Source organism: Liolophura sinensis, chromosome 1, assembly GCF_032854445.1.
Source record: "Liolophura sinensis isolate JHLJ2023 chromosome 1, CUHK_Ljap_v2, whole genome shotgun sequence".
Classification (NCBI taxonomy): Eukaryota; Metazoa; Mollusca; class Polyplacophora; order Chitonida; family Chitonidae; genus Liolophura; species Liolophura sinensis.
The window spans coordinates 42,141,428-42,158,796 of NC_088295.1; the positions used below are offsets into that span (position 1 = coordinate 42,141,428).

The window sequence follows — 17,369 nt, forward strand, 5'->3', positions numbered from 1 at the left end:
CGTGAACACCACAACACGTACCTAGCTCGAAAATTCAGTCTAAGCATGGCTGTATTTACTGATATGTGGAGAAACCGGATGACATGTGCATCTTATCATCACATTGTATCATAGCTATCCCAGGTCATCATGCCCTGTTTTTTGAAGTCGGATCGGTCGGTCGGCATTTTTTTTTTTTTGGAAAGTACATAATCTGAAGGCTAATTGAATTATCGCGGGTCCAATTTTCGTCACCTGCTTCGGGGCATACATTTCCAATTTTAAATGCTCTTTAAGAACTTTATTGTTCTCGTAACCAAGTTTTTTCACGATGACGTCAAATATTCCTTCTTGATTCTGGATCCTAAATTAAATTTAAGTAAATTTACGAACTTTAAACCTAAACAACTGAAGTTGAAAGGCATCCATCGCTTTCGCCACTGTGGAGAAGGGACGCCAATTGGCTTTCGCCACACAGAAATTACATTCGCCAAAACTAATGTGGCGAATGTCTAGCGGAAGCCTTGCGACTAAGCAGATAATCCGAGCCTTATAATGAATTCGAGATGTTTTTTTTTTTAATTTTTATTTTTTTATTTTTGACGCAAAGGGCACTTCGAGGGCACAGCTGTGTCCAATAATCGGACTCTGAGAAGGGCTGGATTAGGCCCTGTTAACAAAGAAATCCTATCTTTAATAACAATAATGAGAGTGCATCTTTGTACCTAGTGCAAGTTGGGGAGTTCCACAGAGTTTGTTGTTGGCTAGTACAAGTAATACTATATATACCATTACCGTAAAAATGCTTATCTTACCAGGTACTGAAGCGAATGGCGAGTACATGTACTTTTTGCCTGTTTATAATTTTTTGTGGTGTTGCAATCATGGTATTCACGACAGAATTAAATGTAAAATGTTGGCGTAAACCGTCAAACAATTAGGACAAAGTGGATGTGCAAGCAGTAAGGATTTTAAAAGCAAAGGTTTATGCATGTCTAACGATTTCACCCTCTACAACATAAGAAATAATGGTGTATACATGTACAACTAAATGTAATTGTGAAGAAAAAAAAATTATTTGCTAAATCGGTACTGTACAAGATCACGATACCAAGCCAGCTGGTCGGTATAATAGAATGCAGGGGAGACAAATCTTACTGGACTGACTAAAATGTTTACTAGAAGATTCAGCACTTTAACAATATCACTCTTGCTGCATTTCCGAGGCAGAAGTGGAAGGTAGGCTGATCACTCATATCCTCAGTCAGTGACAAACTGAAATTCATCTGAAAATAAACGACAATGAAGTTAAATGATCTGTGGTTTTCCATAAACAGAAGCTGAAAGGTCACAAAATTTTAGTCGCACACTCGTTGCAGATTTACCTCTTTGTAACATTTACACTATCCAAGTTTGTAACATTTTCACATTGTCATAACAGATACTAAACACTTACTACATTGTCCACAAACCCATTCCATTCACAAATATATTTTTTTAAAATCAAAACAACTCATCATGCCTGTATAAAGGTGTATTCTTCAGCCATTTCCTAACTGCTCCCAGTACAAATGTACTCTTACAGTTCCGGTTTTGTTATGTCCACAGCTCATTGTTCTGGACATTCTGTCAGCCAACACAGCAATCAAGTGCTGATGGGACCTGTTATTTTTATGTCCACAGAGAGGTGGTGCAGTCAGAACAGTGATATTACACAAATCATTTATTTATACTGCGGATGGTCGTGTGTTTTCCCCCGGGCTTTGCCTGGTTTCCTCCCACCATAACGCTCGCCGTCATCGTATAAGTGAAATATTCTTGAGTACGGCGTAACACATATAATCATATAAATAAATAAATGCATTTATTTATTTATTTGATTGGTGTTTTATACCGTACTTAAGAATATTTCACTTATGCCAGCATTATGATGGGAGGAAATCAGGCAGAGCCCCATGGGAAACCCCTTAACATTTGCAGGTTGCTGACATATCTTCCAATATACACCTGGAGAGGAAGCCAGCATTAGCTGGACTTGAACTCAGACTTACGCATAATAAATATCTAAAAGAAGAGGAGGACTATCATTTGGGGCGGAAGTGCTGGTAGTAACTTCGAGTCACATCTATCATCAGATCTTGTGTACATTCTGGCAAGTCATCGGTCAGGCGACCTACAATGCAATAGACAAACTATTATAATACTATCACAAGAACAAAGACACCTTACAATATTCACTGTTAAAAGATCTATGTTGGTGACTTTCTCTTTATCATTGACGATGCCAATAAACTTGGGACAATATACAACTTATCACCCGACGGATTAAATTTTCATGTCTTTTTCACCAACCAATCGCCAATGTACAAAGTCTGGTACAGAACGGTGATAAGTTACATTATTTCTCACCAAGTTTGTACAGCAGGGTGATTTAATTATTGGTGAAAACTTCTATGAAATAGTGCGTGTAACTTTATTCAGGAAACCAGACAGGAATTTAATCCTTTAATAGCCAGTGTTGGGTACCAGTTAAATTAATGTAAATAGAAAGAGATTTTAATATCCCACCTGGTGATCCTGAGAAGACTGTAAATGGCGGCACAACAGTTTCCGGGGGAAGAACTGTGTTGTCAGCTATAGCACAGCAATCCTTTAGCACACATCGTCGGCCCTACAAGTTATTAACATTTTTATTAACATTTCTATCACAAAACAGATCTAAGACACTGAAAGTATAAATAAACTGAATGATCGAGAACTTCGAAAACAAGGAGTGGTGGTTGGGCTTTGAAGGAAACAGACAAATAACACTATGACAGTAGCAGCAAATGTAACTCAACATACCTTTTTTTGAGTGAGTGAGTGAGTGCTTAGGGTTTAACGTCGTACTCAACAATTTTTCAGTCATATAACGACAAAGGAATCTTTAGGGTGCATGTACGTGTAATGTGCCTCCTTGTAGCAGGACGGATTTCCACCACTCTTTTATTTAGTGCTGCTTCACTGAGACGACTTACCGAAGGCAAGTAAGCCGCCCCACCCGAGCCATTATACTGATACGGGTCAACCAGTCATTGCACTATCCCCTTCATGCTGAACGCCAAGCGAGGAAGTTACAACTTCCTCTTTTAAAGTCTTAGGTGTGTCTCGATCAAGGATTGATCCTGGATCTACCGGTCCCGAAGCGGACGCTCTACCAACTGTGCTATCCGTCCGGTACCTTTTTTTGAAAGGGTTTACTATCTCAAAACTTACGTTTCCACAAAAGTAAAATCCTCAACTCAGACTTTTTTCGTGACTCCATATTTGTGATTAAAACTTCACAGACACATTATCTATTCTACCAATATTATAAACCTGCAACCTTTTTGCAAATAACATGGGAACTTTAAATGCAATCTACACGTATCCACCACAAAAATTACATAGTCTGGGGTGGAAAACTTCAGAGATTCAGAGAAAGTGACAGAATTTTTAGTAACACTGTCAAAATATGACACAATGAACACCTTAAGCACTTGCTAAAAAGGTCGAGGATTAAGTTTAACTGCAGTTTGACTGGAATGGATACTTTAAAATATGAAGTGAATAAGTGACTGTGACTCTTGCATTTTTGTATGCATCAACACTGTTCTCTGTTTTCAGATATGAACTTGAAAAAATTTACAAACATACATGTCAATGCATTTTCTATACCTGTACATATACTTACAATCACACAGTTTTTGCCAATGTGAACATAGCACCCGATATGAGCAGCATTTATGATAGAATCCTCATCTATGAAGACATGGTCACCAATATGAAGCGGGAAAAAGGCAACTCTGTAAAAACACAAATGTGCAGGTACAATTACTCCTTAACACAGACCTTAGAATTTGAGGAGTGCTATCACACTCCCATTCCTAACACATAGCCGAGACAAAACCTATGTGTATGAGTAAGACAAACCTGACAAAATCTGTCCGGAAAGAATGAATTTTGGCGTGCAAATTTCTCTCCTGGTCATTAGCTGGATTACTTGCCTATAAGCGCTGTATGTATATTCTTAAGTGCAGTAAGCACCTAAAATGATGACAACCATGTTATGAATTATCTATTTCTGTAGATTTGGATAACTATATTTTCTTCATGTGATAACATGTAAGGAAATTCTGTCAGTCTCAACTTGCTTAAGCATGGTTCTGACTAAGAAATTTTATCATAGCCAAACTTGCAAATAGACAAATTAAGATGAAAAAAACCCCATAAATTAACATTATCCTTCAAACTTACCCTTTGCTGAATTTTTTAAATGGTGGTCTAATGACAGCCCTGCTGCTGATGACACAATGGCGTCCAATTCTGACATTAGCCAAGTCTCCTCTAATGATGCAATCAGACATAATAATCGTCTGAAAAACAGTGACAACCTGATAGTGAGACACTGAGCAAGACAGTGATAGACATGTATGTCACAAGCCGTTTTCTCAATTTACATATAAAGACATAACTTAATTATTTGAGTTTGGTTATGTCAAAGATTGGAGTAAATTAATGTGTAGTTTGTAAAATGCTTACCTTGCCATTTAGAACAATGTTTTGGCTGCCACACAAAACTGATTTTCGGCAGACTTTGTTACCAGATGCCTGAAATGTGAACCCAGACAGTAAGAAATCAAATGCATCAGACAATCATCACTCTGCTACACATCATGTCATGTCAAGTTTGGTTCTTCTTTTTTTTGACATCAGTTGTTTGAGTTAACATAAAGCATATTTCAGTGTATTATCAGAACACAAAAAGCTGTCATGTTTCTGGTGACTTATCTTATTCTACTTTTCATTAAATTTCACTATCAACTGTTTTCTTAAAAGGAAAAGAAAACATTAAGCCAAGGTATATATCAGCTGAAAGACTGAGAATTTTTCCAACCAAATAAAATGATTTTAAATCATTCAGCTTGATGCAGAGTGTAGCCAAGAAATAGGCAACAAACTTTTGGTAAGGTCTAATTCACAGCAGAGATGACACCCACAGCAAGATTTCTGTATGGAAGTATAGTCTTTCAACGAGTAAGTCATGCCACGGCACATCAACCTGCTGTCAAAGCATCAGTTTCTTGTCATTTTAAAAGTATCTGGCTCATACTTCTACTTCACTCTAGAATAAGCTTTCAAAACATTGTTGTCCACTTTTACGTGTTGAGCTGTTCTAAAGCTCAGAATACTGAAATAAGGTTGTTAAATATTTTTAGATAATGTCAGTTTCTCAACACTGATATTCAAAGAGATCAATCGGATAGACATGGCTTTACATGAAGGGTAACTCAAAACCGACCTTATTTTCAAGTTCAACTGAGATTTTCTGAGAAAACATCTGACAAAGGTTGAAAAATGTTCATAAATGTCTTAGCTTACGGACACACCATGTTTTAAGTGGATATGGACATCAAATATCGCGTGTGCAGCAAGCTTTGCCGATGGGGTAGGTAAATATAGATACAATGTGATAATCGAATGCACATACGTTAGGTGAGGAACCACCGCTGCCGTTGCATTGCTCATCGTTGTTGTTGTTTCGAGGTTAACACAGGGGAGTGATTCATGATATCTGACCACTTACCGTTTCAATGTATTGAGCATTGTTGTAGAATGCATCCTGGAGTTCCATTATCAATTGTATTGTCCACTGAGCGTGATACAATCTTTCTCAAGAAGTAATTATTTACTTATCATATGTTCCCGTCACCTCATATCAGTCACATCTTATTCGTCATCTTGCGGCTGCAGGGGGCGCTGCATGCAGATAACTATGCAGATTTCAAATGTTTTTACGTAAATGTGAAATCCCGTGCATAAATTTCGTTGGCTGAAGCGTCTGCTCTTCATATCCTAACCATGACACCTCTTTATCGTGCATTTATGTATTTAATTAAATAGGACTGACAAAAGTTTCATAAATTTATCAGGGGAAACAACTTTGTGATATCCGCCTAGAAGGGGAATTCCCGGTGTCTGCTGTTACTGATGATTGACATGCGTTACACAGCTCGTTGCTAAACTTAGCCCATTTGCAAAATGAAATGTCCGTTTTTGCTATTTAAAAAAAGGTGAGATTTATACTTGAATGCCATGGCCGAGGTGAGAGAACTGACAATATTCTAATGTAATTACTTCTATGGTTTATGTTCGTTCGTTACGAAAACTGCTCATGGAGTAATACAACTTACAAGTTGAATACAAGGATGACAGTGATGTTATTTTAACGCACACTGTGATGAGTATATGAATCATTTTATGTTCTGTTTGAAACACTGAATTTTAAGCATGTTCAACTAAAATTAAATGAAAAGCCATTTTGGATTATCTGGTATGAGAGGGCCTCCGTGGCTCATTTGGTTAGCGCGCTGGCGCAGCGTTATGATCCAGCTAGGAGTGTGGTCGCTGCTTGTGAGAGCCCAGCTCATGCTGGCTTCCTCTCTGGCCGCAAGTAGGAAAGTCTACCAGCCACGTGCAGATGGTTGTGGGTTTCCTCCGGACTCTGCCCAGTTTCCTCTGGACTCTGCCCGGTTTCCTCCCACAATAATGCTGGCCGCCATCGTGTTTGTGAAATATTCTTGAGAATGGCGTAAAAAACCAATCAGATTAATAAATTAACTGGAATTATCTTATTATTTAAAGTATTACAAAGTAAAATGAGTTTGGCCTTTAAACCCAAGTGTCAGAACTGATTATATCACTTTGTCCAAAAATATTCACTAAAGGATAGATCATGAAATAATAATATTGAAAAATGAAAATTATTACTTTACTGACAGCAATTTTCCAAAATATTCAGATCTGAAACAAGGAATCAAGTGTCATTTTTATATTGATTATGGTTTTTGGCAACTTTTCAACATTTTGGTAACATGATGCTGAGATGATGTTGATACTTCTTTTTCAGATAACAAGATGTCTTCAGTATACAGATTCCTTGGCTCAGCGCTAAGGCAGTTGTCAGAGTTGTCACTGGTAACTCAAGGGATTTGTTTAAATCGAAGGTGCGCTCTCCCCTTTTGTTCACATCTAAGCTCTCAAGCAGGAGATGAAGAAAGTGGGGAGACTGCTTCTTTCGATAGAAAAGCTCCAGTTAGGAATAAAGCAAATGGACACGGTCAAAAGAGTGTGAAGGATAATTGGAGACGCTATAAAATTGTAAAATTACACAAACGGACTTTGAATGCTGAAGAAAGAGAACAAGACTATTTGCTGAAAGAGCAAATGTCTCAATTACCAAGGGATGAATTATTTGGAACAATGAAGAGAAAAGAAACAGACTCAGACCAACGTGAAAAATATAATCAGATGAATTTGTTCTCTGCTGACAACGAATCAAAACCTGATTTTGGCAAAACATCTAGCAAGACTATGTTTGATAGGAGTTCAGTAGAATGCAGGTCCAAAGGTAACTCAAACAAAAGATTTGACCAACAGGACAAACAGAGTGATGACGTTACTAAGACTGGTAAATCTAAGCAGTGGACAGAAAACTTTGGAACCTTGAGGAGTGAACATGTTGACAGGTGGATGGACGGCAGTGAGGATTTGACAAAACGAAGTGATGATGATGATCAAAAGGATTATTAGTAAGTAATTTTATTTCCTGTCAGGGAATAGAATGACGTCCTCAACTTTTGTTCTTGCAGAGATTCAAGTTTCCAGCAGCAACCAATATGGCCGTTAACAGGTTATTAAGATGGTTGTCTTTTAATTGCTAGATCACTTGAGTTGTTGGTTCAGTCCCATTCTCGGAAGGAATTTTCTAGATTCAACTGCTTGCATAGTTCTTGGTGGCCTTGGTGGTGTTGGTACTCTGTTGGGTAATCTTGCATTAGGTTTGATGGAGGCCACTTACCCTCCACCAATATAACATACTGGTGGGTCACATGTGGGAGAGTCCGCCAGGGACCCGTCCAATGTCGGTGGTTTACTTCAGTTATACAGTATTCAGGTTTGCTCCACCCATAAATTTGGCCATCAGCATATAGGTGAAAAATTCTCGAGCTTGGGCATTGTGTTATTGTAGTTAATAAATGAATAATCCAAAATCTGCTCTCAATCCATGACAAACCAGTTGCTGTAAATCTTCCATCTTTTCCAAGTCTGCAGCATTTTTTATACAATAACTATGAAAATGACACTAAAAAAAAAAAAAAAAAAAAAAAAAAAATGTGCAAATTAGGTCTCTACACCCCATAGTTCTCTCAGAATGTTTCAAAATATTGGTCACAATGGTGGTTGAAAGGTTGAAGAATTAGAGTACATGTGTCTCACTGCGGTTTTCTGTTAATACCTGTACTACGATTGGCAGGTTCCTGGCAAGATGCAATGGTTTCCTGGAACACCTGGGTTTCCACTAGAGTGTAACCCATAAATCTGATCACTTTAATATGAGTGAAATATTCTTGAGTTTAGTGTAAAACAGTGATAAAATAAATAATTGAATAAGTTAAAATGGACATCTCTTTGTATAATGCCTTGACAAATTGTCTAATGATGAGGAACCAGTCAGGGCATTTGACCGACTGCTTTGGCCTAGTAGAGACTAGTTACGAAAACGTAACTGACTTTGTTGATTTTATCCTAGTTGTAACATACTGATGCCTAAATGTGCATAATTATTTTGACTTTATAATGATTGTTTTTCAGTTCCTCTGATGATGAAGATGACAAACCTTTCCGCAGATTGTCTTCTCAGGGTAAACATTCGGCAGAATGGTACGGTCGACAGATGAGACATTTTGCAGATGAAGGAAAGGTAGCTAGAGTGGACTATGGTCATTGTAATTTTCTTTAATAGTTTTTGACCGAGACAACAGCTGTACAGTAACATATTTTTATACTGGTAGTCAAGATTGTTGCCTGGTATGCTGCTTTGAAAAGGTTAAAAGAAACCCTGAAATATACTTGCAAGATATAATATATATAGGTATATAATAATTGCAAAGAATATTTTTTGCTTTCCCAACCAAAGGTACATTTTTACATCACTGGTACTGCAGGAATCTGTGATGAAAATTTGAAGTTAATAAAACTGTCATTCAGATATAAATAAGGATGTCAGTGAAAGAAAAGTAATTTGCAAGATTATTCTCTCTAATATATAAAGTCAGATTTCAGAAACAAGACTTACATTGTCACATTTGTAAAGTGGAGTTCATGTTTTTGTTTCAGATCAAGGAGGCTATTGATGTACTGGATGTGTGGATGTTGAAGAATGACCGGGTCAAACCCAACTACTACGTTTTTTCCATCCTTATCAGTATTCTGGGCAAAGCAGGGTACACCAAGAAAGCTTTTAAGGTGTTTAACCAGGTAAAAAAAACCCCTCATTTTACCTACATGTATTTTTTATTGAAATGGTTTTAACTACAGTGTGACATTATTTTGACCAGCTTGATTTAGCTGTGGAATGCTTTTGAACTAGAGCATTGGAGCTTTTCTTCCACCAATTTAACATGACTACCATCATAATAGGTGACGCAGTCCTGAGTACGGTACTTAACCTTGTCAAGGGAGTGAATCGTGGCTGTGGGGTCAGGTGCTGGGACATGCAAAGTGCATGATGAATATTGGCACTGGACAATTTTAGAATTTGTGGATTCCCAGACAATAAGATGCCAACAAGTTCTCTAGTATGGCTTTAAACAACAATAGAATAAATGAATAAAATCAAAACATGTCAGTTAAAGAAATAAGATTCAGATGACAAGAAACTGCTAGCTCCAGTGCTAACTGCACCTATAAAGTAATTGCTTTTTGTCACAGATGAAAAAAATGGGTGTCAAGCCCAAACCGAACACATATACAGCTCTGTTCAACGCTTGCTCAAACTCACCCTGGCCTCAAGATGGTTTGCAGAGAGCGCAGAATTTGGAAAACCTGATGAAGGAGAAGAGACACCAGCCGAATATTATCACCTACAGAGCCATGATCAAAGGTGAGAAATACCACTGTTAACATTTAACTTGCAGCTTCTGGTAAAGCAATTACATGATGATGTTTTTCAATAAATCATTTAATAAATTAGGAGGGACCTCTGTGGCCATGGGGGTCAGGAGTCGCTGTGAGTTCAAGTCCAGCTCCTGCTGGTTTCCTCTCTTTCCATATATGGTAAGGTCTGCCAGCAACCTATGGCTGGTCGTATGTTTCACTTGGGCTCTGCCCGGTTTCCTCCCACTATAACGCTAGCTGCCTTCGTATAAGTAAAATATTCTTGAGTGCGGCATAAAATGCCAATCAAATAAATAAATAAATAATAAATTAAAGGTGAATAGTAAAATACATGGTGATAATTGTGTTACATTTTTATTTTGTTGTTATTTTATTTTCAACTTGTATCTTACATTTGGACAGGAGTTAACAGCACGAATCTAGATTGACTGCAATTTGCTTAAAATGCCATGGATTGTTCCCCTTGGATATTGGGACAATATTAGAGTAGCCTTAGTCCATTTATCTGAGCGTCAACTATGTCACCAAGACTGCTACATTTTTTTTACATGAATGATGGTGACCACAAAAAATGTCATGTTTTAAAGCAAAAAAAATACATTTTCCAGACAACTTTACATGGGACAGTTTTAATAATATTTTGAAAATACTTAGTGGATTATTTTCCTAAAGAAAACTTCCTGTTGATAACTTGGTATTCTTGCTCTAGTATGAAGAAGTCCCATTCCATGCATATTTTTTTCAATTTTGGGGGTTGAGGCTATCAGGGTTAAGGTGAATTGAAATGTATCATGGAACTAGAAAGCTTACAGAGAGCACAAACATCTATCACAGCTAAATATATAAAACTGCATGATGTGTTACATAGGACTATAGGTCAACTCGTGTGGAAAATTTCATCCAAATGCCTGAATGACTTTTTGTGCTATGTTGCTGACAGACAGACAGACAGACAGATAGACAAATAAAAGCTGTCATAAACACTACCTCCTGTGCAGAGTTAATAATAATGATACATGTATTAATGTATATAGATGTTTTCTTACATTCCAACTACAGCGTATGGGGTTTGTGGTGATGTACAGGCTGCCTTCAGGGTCCTTGATGAGGCTTCTGTCCACTGCCAGCCTGACCTCAAGTGCTTTAGTTTTCTGCTGATGGCCTGCTGTTCTGACAGAGAGGCTGGATTTAGACACGCGATTCTGGTAAATGCATGTTTGAATTTAAATCGAGTTGCATTTTTACATTTCCTTCCTTCAAGAAATGATTACATCATTGTAGTTCAGTAAATTGTTGCTATGATTCTTATTGTGGTGTATTGTTGAACAGAAGGAGACAGAGTTGATTAATTACTCATCTTTAAAGGAAAGAAAAATAATAAAAAATTGAAAAAATAACATGACAGAAATGACAGAATATACATCAGATTTTTTACTTTTGATTCTTTGCTAGGTTTGGAGGTTGATGCACCAGTATCATCTTTTGCCAACTCTTTACCAATACAATCTCTTGCTGCGTGTTATAAGGGATTGTGGGATTGGAGATCTAAATATGGCTGCCCCACTGATATTTGGAAGAGAAGTAGCAGAGGGACAATCTTCAGGAAACTCACAAACCACTCTCAGAATAGAGAATGGAGAATCAGATAACACAGATACTTCACATATCTGTCAGGATGACTTCATGTCTGTATCTCCAGACATGTCAAAAGATATCACAAATGAGAGGATGGTGATAGATTTTAACGCAGTTAAAAATGGAGGATCAGATGGATTCGTTGAGCTGAATACAGGCAGTATGGAGTCTCAGTTGGCAGAGCTATCATCACTTCCAGGTATTTGTTTACGTCTTAGAGATTTCTGTGGCTTCAGTTTTGAAAAGAAAATGTAAATAATATTATGCTTTTAAATTCTGCATTTGTTTCAAATATTTATCAAAAAAAGTCCACTTTTAAAAGGCTAAGGTCATATCACCTTTTGTGCTGAAACTAACCAAACAAACATCAAAAACAAGACATATTTAAATATTTTTACATCTTCAGTAATTTAATGCGATTCAGTGTTAAATGACTATTATAGAATTATGTAAAATGCAAAAAGAATATAAAATATTTCAACCCATCCAAATGCCACAGATTCGTTCTGTAAAATGTCTTGTTTCTTTGTCTGTTCATTTCAACATAAATTATTCAAATGTACTAACATAATGTTTGTTATACAGACCACCCCAGTGTACTAGAAAGTCCATTAGAGCCAAACTCTTTGATCAGCGTGGACTTGACACTACTAAAATCAGCCCAGGGACGACTGGCATTGTCAGGAGGAATGCTGGGAATTTTGAGCAATATGGCGGCTGATGGTGTCACTCCAGACATCAAGACATTATCTCAGCTGGTCAGTGCAATCCCATCCAATGTGCAGGCAGAGAAAGAGCTTATTCATGTACTGGAGTCCCAGAATATACAGCCAGATGTGGACTTCTTTAACATGCTGATCAGAAAGAGGAATCTGAGAAAAGATTATGACAGGGCAAGGGTATGGTTGTTTATTTTCTTGAATGGATGTGTTGAACACGAACACTTAACACATGTATTTTACTGTGTTACGATAAACAACCAAAAATTGTGCCCCCCAAAAAGCGCATTCTTAAAGGTCAGTAAAAGTCATAAAACACTAACTTATGTGTTGAAAGTTACAATAGGATATTAACATACCTTCCAAACAAACCTCAAAACAGCTTTCTAAGATCATTATATTTTCCAGAATCAGGCAAAGTGTGCAACTTTGTCATGGGCCAAATTTTAGGTCATTCACTGAACTAAGAGAATTGACAGTTAATTTTAACAACGGCATTTTAAAACTGACCTGACCCTCTCCACCTGTCTGCCCATCTGTTTGTCTGCCAATCTCTCTGTCTGTTCCTATATTTGTGACCATTCTGCCTATGAACCCTTTGAAAGGAAATTCATGAGCTTTTGCTTGATACATGGATTATACAGGACTGAAGAGTGCTGAAGCTCTGATGCTATTTTTCATGGTGCTTTCCTACATGTTTAAACCCTCAAAGGCAAGTTGTTTGTTAGGAATTTGAAAAGCAGATTTGGCATTGTTATGCCAACACCCACTGCCCACTGCCCAATTCAGCAGAGTTTCTTCTACATGGAGTCTAACCTCACATGTGTCATGAGGAGTTCAATAATCTTCATGAATCAAACAAATTTATCCTTTCTCTCGTAAAATGTATTAAGTATTTGTTCAGTAGTTTGATTGGATGTTGTTCCTTACTACATTTCACTTATACAATGGCCATCTGGTTTGGGATGTAGTCAGTACATGTATATGATGCTGGTTAAAATGTTTAAAATTGAAACAGAAAAACTGAAAATCACAAACATACATTAGATTTGGTTATTAATAATTATAATGAAAATCACTGAATGAACATTCCCTTCTAGCATTTTACCAAGGGTCACACAAGGAGCCTCCGTGGCTCATTTGGTTAGCGCGCAGTGTAATGACCCAGAGGCCTCTCATCAATGCGGTCGCTCTGAGTTCAAGTCCAGCTCATGTTGGCTTTCTCTCTGGCTGTAAGTGGGAAGGTTTTCCAGCAACCTGCGGATGGTCATGGGTTTCCCTGAGCCCGGTTTCTTCCCACCATTATGCTGGCCGCCATTACATAAGCGAAATATTCTTGAGTATGGCATAAAACATCAATCAAATGAATAAATAAAAGGTCACACAAAGTGTTTCTTCGGTTGCCATTATGAATGATTGTGACAAATTTTATTCTGTAAGCTTGAAGAAATTTTTTTCTACTGGAAATGGCCCTAAAATATTATGCTGCTGTGTTGAGCTGGGGCAGAAAAAATATCCAACATTGCTGTTATTTCAAAGGACAGTGTTGAACTTGCTAAACATGCCATAAAAGTGCCCTGATATTACAATAAAGCATGCTAATGCAAAGTGGAAATGTTTTCTTGATGATTTTCTTCAGGATCTGCTGCGAGTGATTGGTGAGTACAAGCTGTTACCTAACATGATGACGTTCGGCTGTTTGGCCATGGGTTGTCGGAAGAGGGTGGATGGTCTACAGCTGCTTAAGGATATAGAGGTGAGATCAAACTGCAAATATAACCAAATGTAACAGAAACTACCATATGACGTGAAACCGAAACCAAAAGACTTCTAAGTGACTTGTTGACTAGCATGTCAATTTTTTCAGTTTATCTCGTAGCAAAATATGTTGATGTTATCTTTGACTCTGCTGGTATAAAAATTTCTTCTTAACTAAAGGTGTTAATTAGACTTTATTAAACTTATGAAGTGACTGTTGATCTTGGGCATTGTGGGGAATATAATCTATAGTGTTACCACTTGCACAAAGCGATCACAGCCTAAATTCATTTAAATTCCATGGCAACACACATGCTTAACACGTCCTGAACATAATTGTTCCCTAATAGGAACCTGGCCAAAACTGTGCCCTAATTGGATCCTGGCCAAAACTATGCCTTAATAGTAACTTGATCAGGAGCTTAATAGGAGCCTGACCAGAACTGTGCCTGTTATGATCAGAATTGTGCCTTAACTGTGTCCTAATAGGAGTCTGACCAGACCTGTGCCCTAATACGAGCCTGGCCAGAATTGCGCCCAAATAGGAGCCTGGCAAGACCTGGCAAAAGCTGGTTACAACTGTACCCAACATGAGTGGCCAGAATTGTGCCCTAGTGGTAACGACTAGATTTGTGCCTTGATAGGAGCCTGGCTTGAACTGTGCCCTGATATGGGCCTGGCCAGTCCCGTGCCCTAATATCAACCTGGCCAGAATTGTGCCCTAATAGGAGCCTTGTGAGACCTATGCTGTAATAGGAGCCTGGTTAGAACTGGTCAGAATTGTGTCCTAATAATACCCTGACTATGACCTGTTCTAATGGGAGCATGACCAGAACTGTGACTAGTGTGAGCCAGGCCAGAATTGTGCCTAATAGTAACTATATCAGAATTGTGCCCTGATAGGAGCCTGGCGAGAACTGTGTCCTAATAGGAGCCTGGCTACAGTTGTGCCTGGATAGGAGTCTAACCAGAATTGTGCTGTAATAGGGGCCTGGTGTGCCCTAATACTGTAACCTTTCATGTATTGTTTAAGCTAATTGATCACAGATTAATTATCATGGCAATGATATATTTTATACTTCCAGTCATGTGGGCTTTCTCCAAATCGAGAGATTTTCACCATTCTGATCTACAACAGTGCACATGAGTTTTATTACAAACTCGATCTGCTTCGTGAACTGGAAAAGAGAGATATGGAGCCTTCAGAAAAAATGTTGTCCTACATTGAACTGCAAGTTCAGACGGCCAAGAAGTCCATAGTTCAACAGGCAAGTCTGTTAGATTGTAACAACACATGGCTGCTCTGTATAATGTATGTGATTAGAAGTTTATTAAATAACTGGATGTACAATTTTACCCAGCTACACAGTGTAGGGACGAACTGTAACCCAACAATGCTTGTCCTTTAGATTGGTTTAATGGTGTATTTCTTGTCATGTTGAGTGTTATTGAGTGTTGAGACAAAAGACAACACTGAACCAAATGTGCATATGTCACACGAAGTTTAAAAAGCATTACTTTTTATTTTTGTAATCTTTGACAACCAAGATGTTGCAGATCAAAGTAAGCAAAATCACAAGACGTTAGAAAGTGCTGCCATTATATCACTTATATCCAGTGGGACGAGAGTTATGTCTATGACTCAGGACGTGTCTGTTTCCGCTTACATCACGCAAACCCTGTTTTGCCTTGTAACCTAATGTGCGTGACATGACATTGTGTTTCCTGTTACTCTTAGAATTTCTTGTTAGAAGATCATTTATAGAATTACCAAGCATGTCAGAAAAAAATGTCTGATCTTTGAGGTCTGTTTTCACCCCTTTTCATGAATAACTCAGGTTATATTATTTATTGTCTTTTCTGTTACACCGTTCTTACGTAGTGAAGATGGGTGGTCTACTGCGGACGCTACAAGTTCGTCTAACCATAACCCTGAACCCCGTCATACAAATGACAAATTTTTAAATATGGAGTTAAAACACCAATCATATAAATACATATTAAACTGTGCTCATAAATATTTCTCTTTTATATACTGTAATGGATTTTTAAAAACGTCTTATTTACCTTTAGAGATTAAGAATACAGGCTTTGCTCTGCTCTCTGTTCATCACCAGTTTATCTCTATTGACTTGGAGGTAAAAAATTTGACATTTTGGTAGAGTACGAGACCGATATTTACTTCGGGTATTTGGAGACACCACTATGTAGATATGGATTTACTCTCAATACTCCAATCATTAATTCAGTGCTGTTACATTCCCAGCCCATATTGTTCCAGTATAACTCTTGGAGGAAAACTCAATCTTACGACTTATTTCAGTGAATCAGCAAGAACAGCATAATAGAAGATCCGAAGATTTGTTTTTCAGTTTGAACACTAAACAGTAAAATCAATTTACTATGATGGCGAAACAAATATGGCTAAAATAGCGTAATTTTCCCCATGCTAACATAAAGAAAAATCCCGTAATTTCTATCAAATAGTGCTGTATTAAATATTAAGGTGTAACAGTTCATGTTTTCTGTTCTGGTTCTTGCAGGAATCTGGACAGCAGGTAAATGAGTATTATGCGTCAAATTACTTCCTTGACGGTTACAAGGCATTCATGAAATTCTATGGGCCATGGTTGAAGAGGACTCCCATGGCGCAGAAAGAACACCCATGGGCAAAGTTTCGACACCCCAAGGACCCACCCAAGGGGCAGTCTGAAGATCACGAGGAAGATAACAATGACTTTGTATGGAATACCTGAAAGTGTTCAGTTAAAAGTAGAAATGGGATACCATAGTACTCCATGCACTTGAAATAAACCTGAAAGTATTTTTTTTTCTTTCCTCATAATAATGTCAATTATTTTGTTTTATACTGTACTCCGTAATATTTCACTTTATGATGGTGACTAGCATTATGGTGGGAGGAAACCAGGGGGATACATAGAGCCCCGAGAAACACAGAGCCCGGGGGAAACCCACGACCAACTGAGGTTGCTGCGAGACCAAACTCAATACTACAATTCTTCACTGTACTTTGCAATGAGGAAGCCAGCATGAGTTAGGCTTGATGTTCTAGCGATTGGAAAGAAAGCACCTGTACCCACTAGACAACGGGTACTCCTCAGAAAGCACCATGAAGATAAATAACACACGACATGAATTAAAAAAGCAAACACTTGTGTAACAATATTATCCCACATGTATAATAAATAGTTAATTCCCATCATAATTACAATTTAATTTAATTTCGCTGTACACATCTTAGCAGCACTCATAACAAAAGAAAATGTACACCATATCCCA

General features: G+C 37.8%; 2 protein-coding genes across 2 annotated transcripts; one reads left to right on the plus strand and one right to left on the minus strand.

Annotated features, from left to right (window-relative positions):
• Positions 1-546: 546 nt before the first annotated feature.
• LOC135471937 (dynactin subunit 5-like) lies at positions 547-5,735 on the minus strand. Its single transcript, XM_064751384.1, has 7 exons — positions 5,585-5,735; positions 4,540-4,608; positions 4,255-4,373; positions 3,692-3,803; positions 2,548-2,650; positions 2,031-2,152; positions 547-1,265 (listed from the first exon to the last, which is right to left on the minus strand). Exons 1-6 carry the CDS (start codon positions 5,630-5,632, stop codon positions 2,064-2,066), a joined length of 540 nt encoding a protein of 179 aa, XP_064607454.1. The 5' UTR covers positions 5,633-5,735; the 3' UTR covers positions 547-1,265; positions 2,031-2,063.
• Positions 5,736-5,967: 232 nt separating this feature from the next.
• On the plus strand, positions 5,968-16,908 carry LOC135482296 (pentatricopeptide repeat-containing protein 1, mitochondrial-like). Its single transcript, XM_064762209.1, has 11 exons — positions 5,968-6,071; positions 6,908-7,589; positions 8,653-8,761; positions 9,178-9,318; positions 9,772-9,943; positions 11,017-11,162; positions 11,410-11,791; positions 12,178-12,491; positions 13,951-14,067; positions 15,155-15,337; positions 16,613-16,908. The coding sequence occupies exons 2-11, from the start codon at positions 6,916-6,918 to the stop codon at positions 16,823-16,825; spliced, it is 2,451 nt and encodes an 816-aa protein (XP_064618279.1). The 5' UTR covers positions 5,968-6,071; positions 6,908-6,915; the 3' UTR covers positions 16,826-16,908.
• Positions 16,909-17,369: the final 461 nt, after the last annotated feature.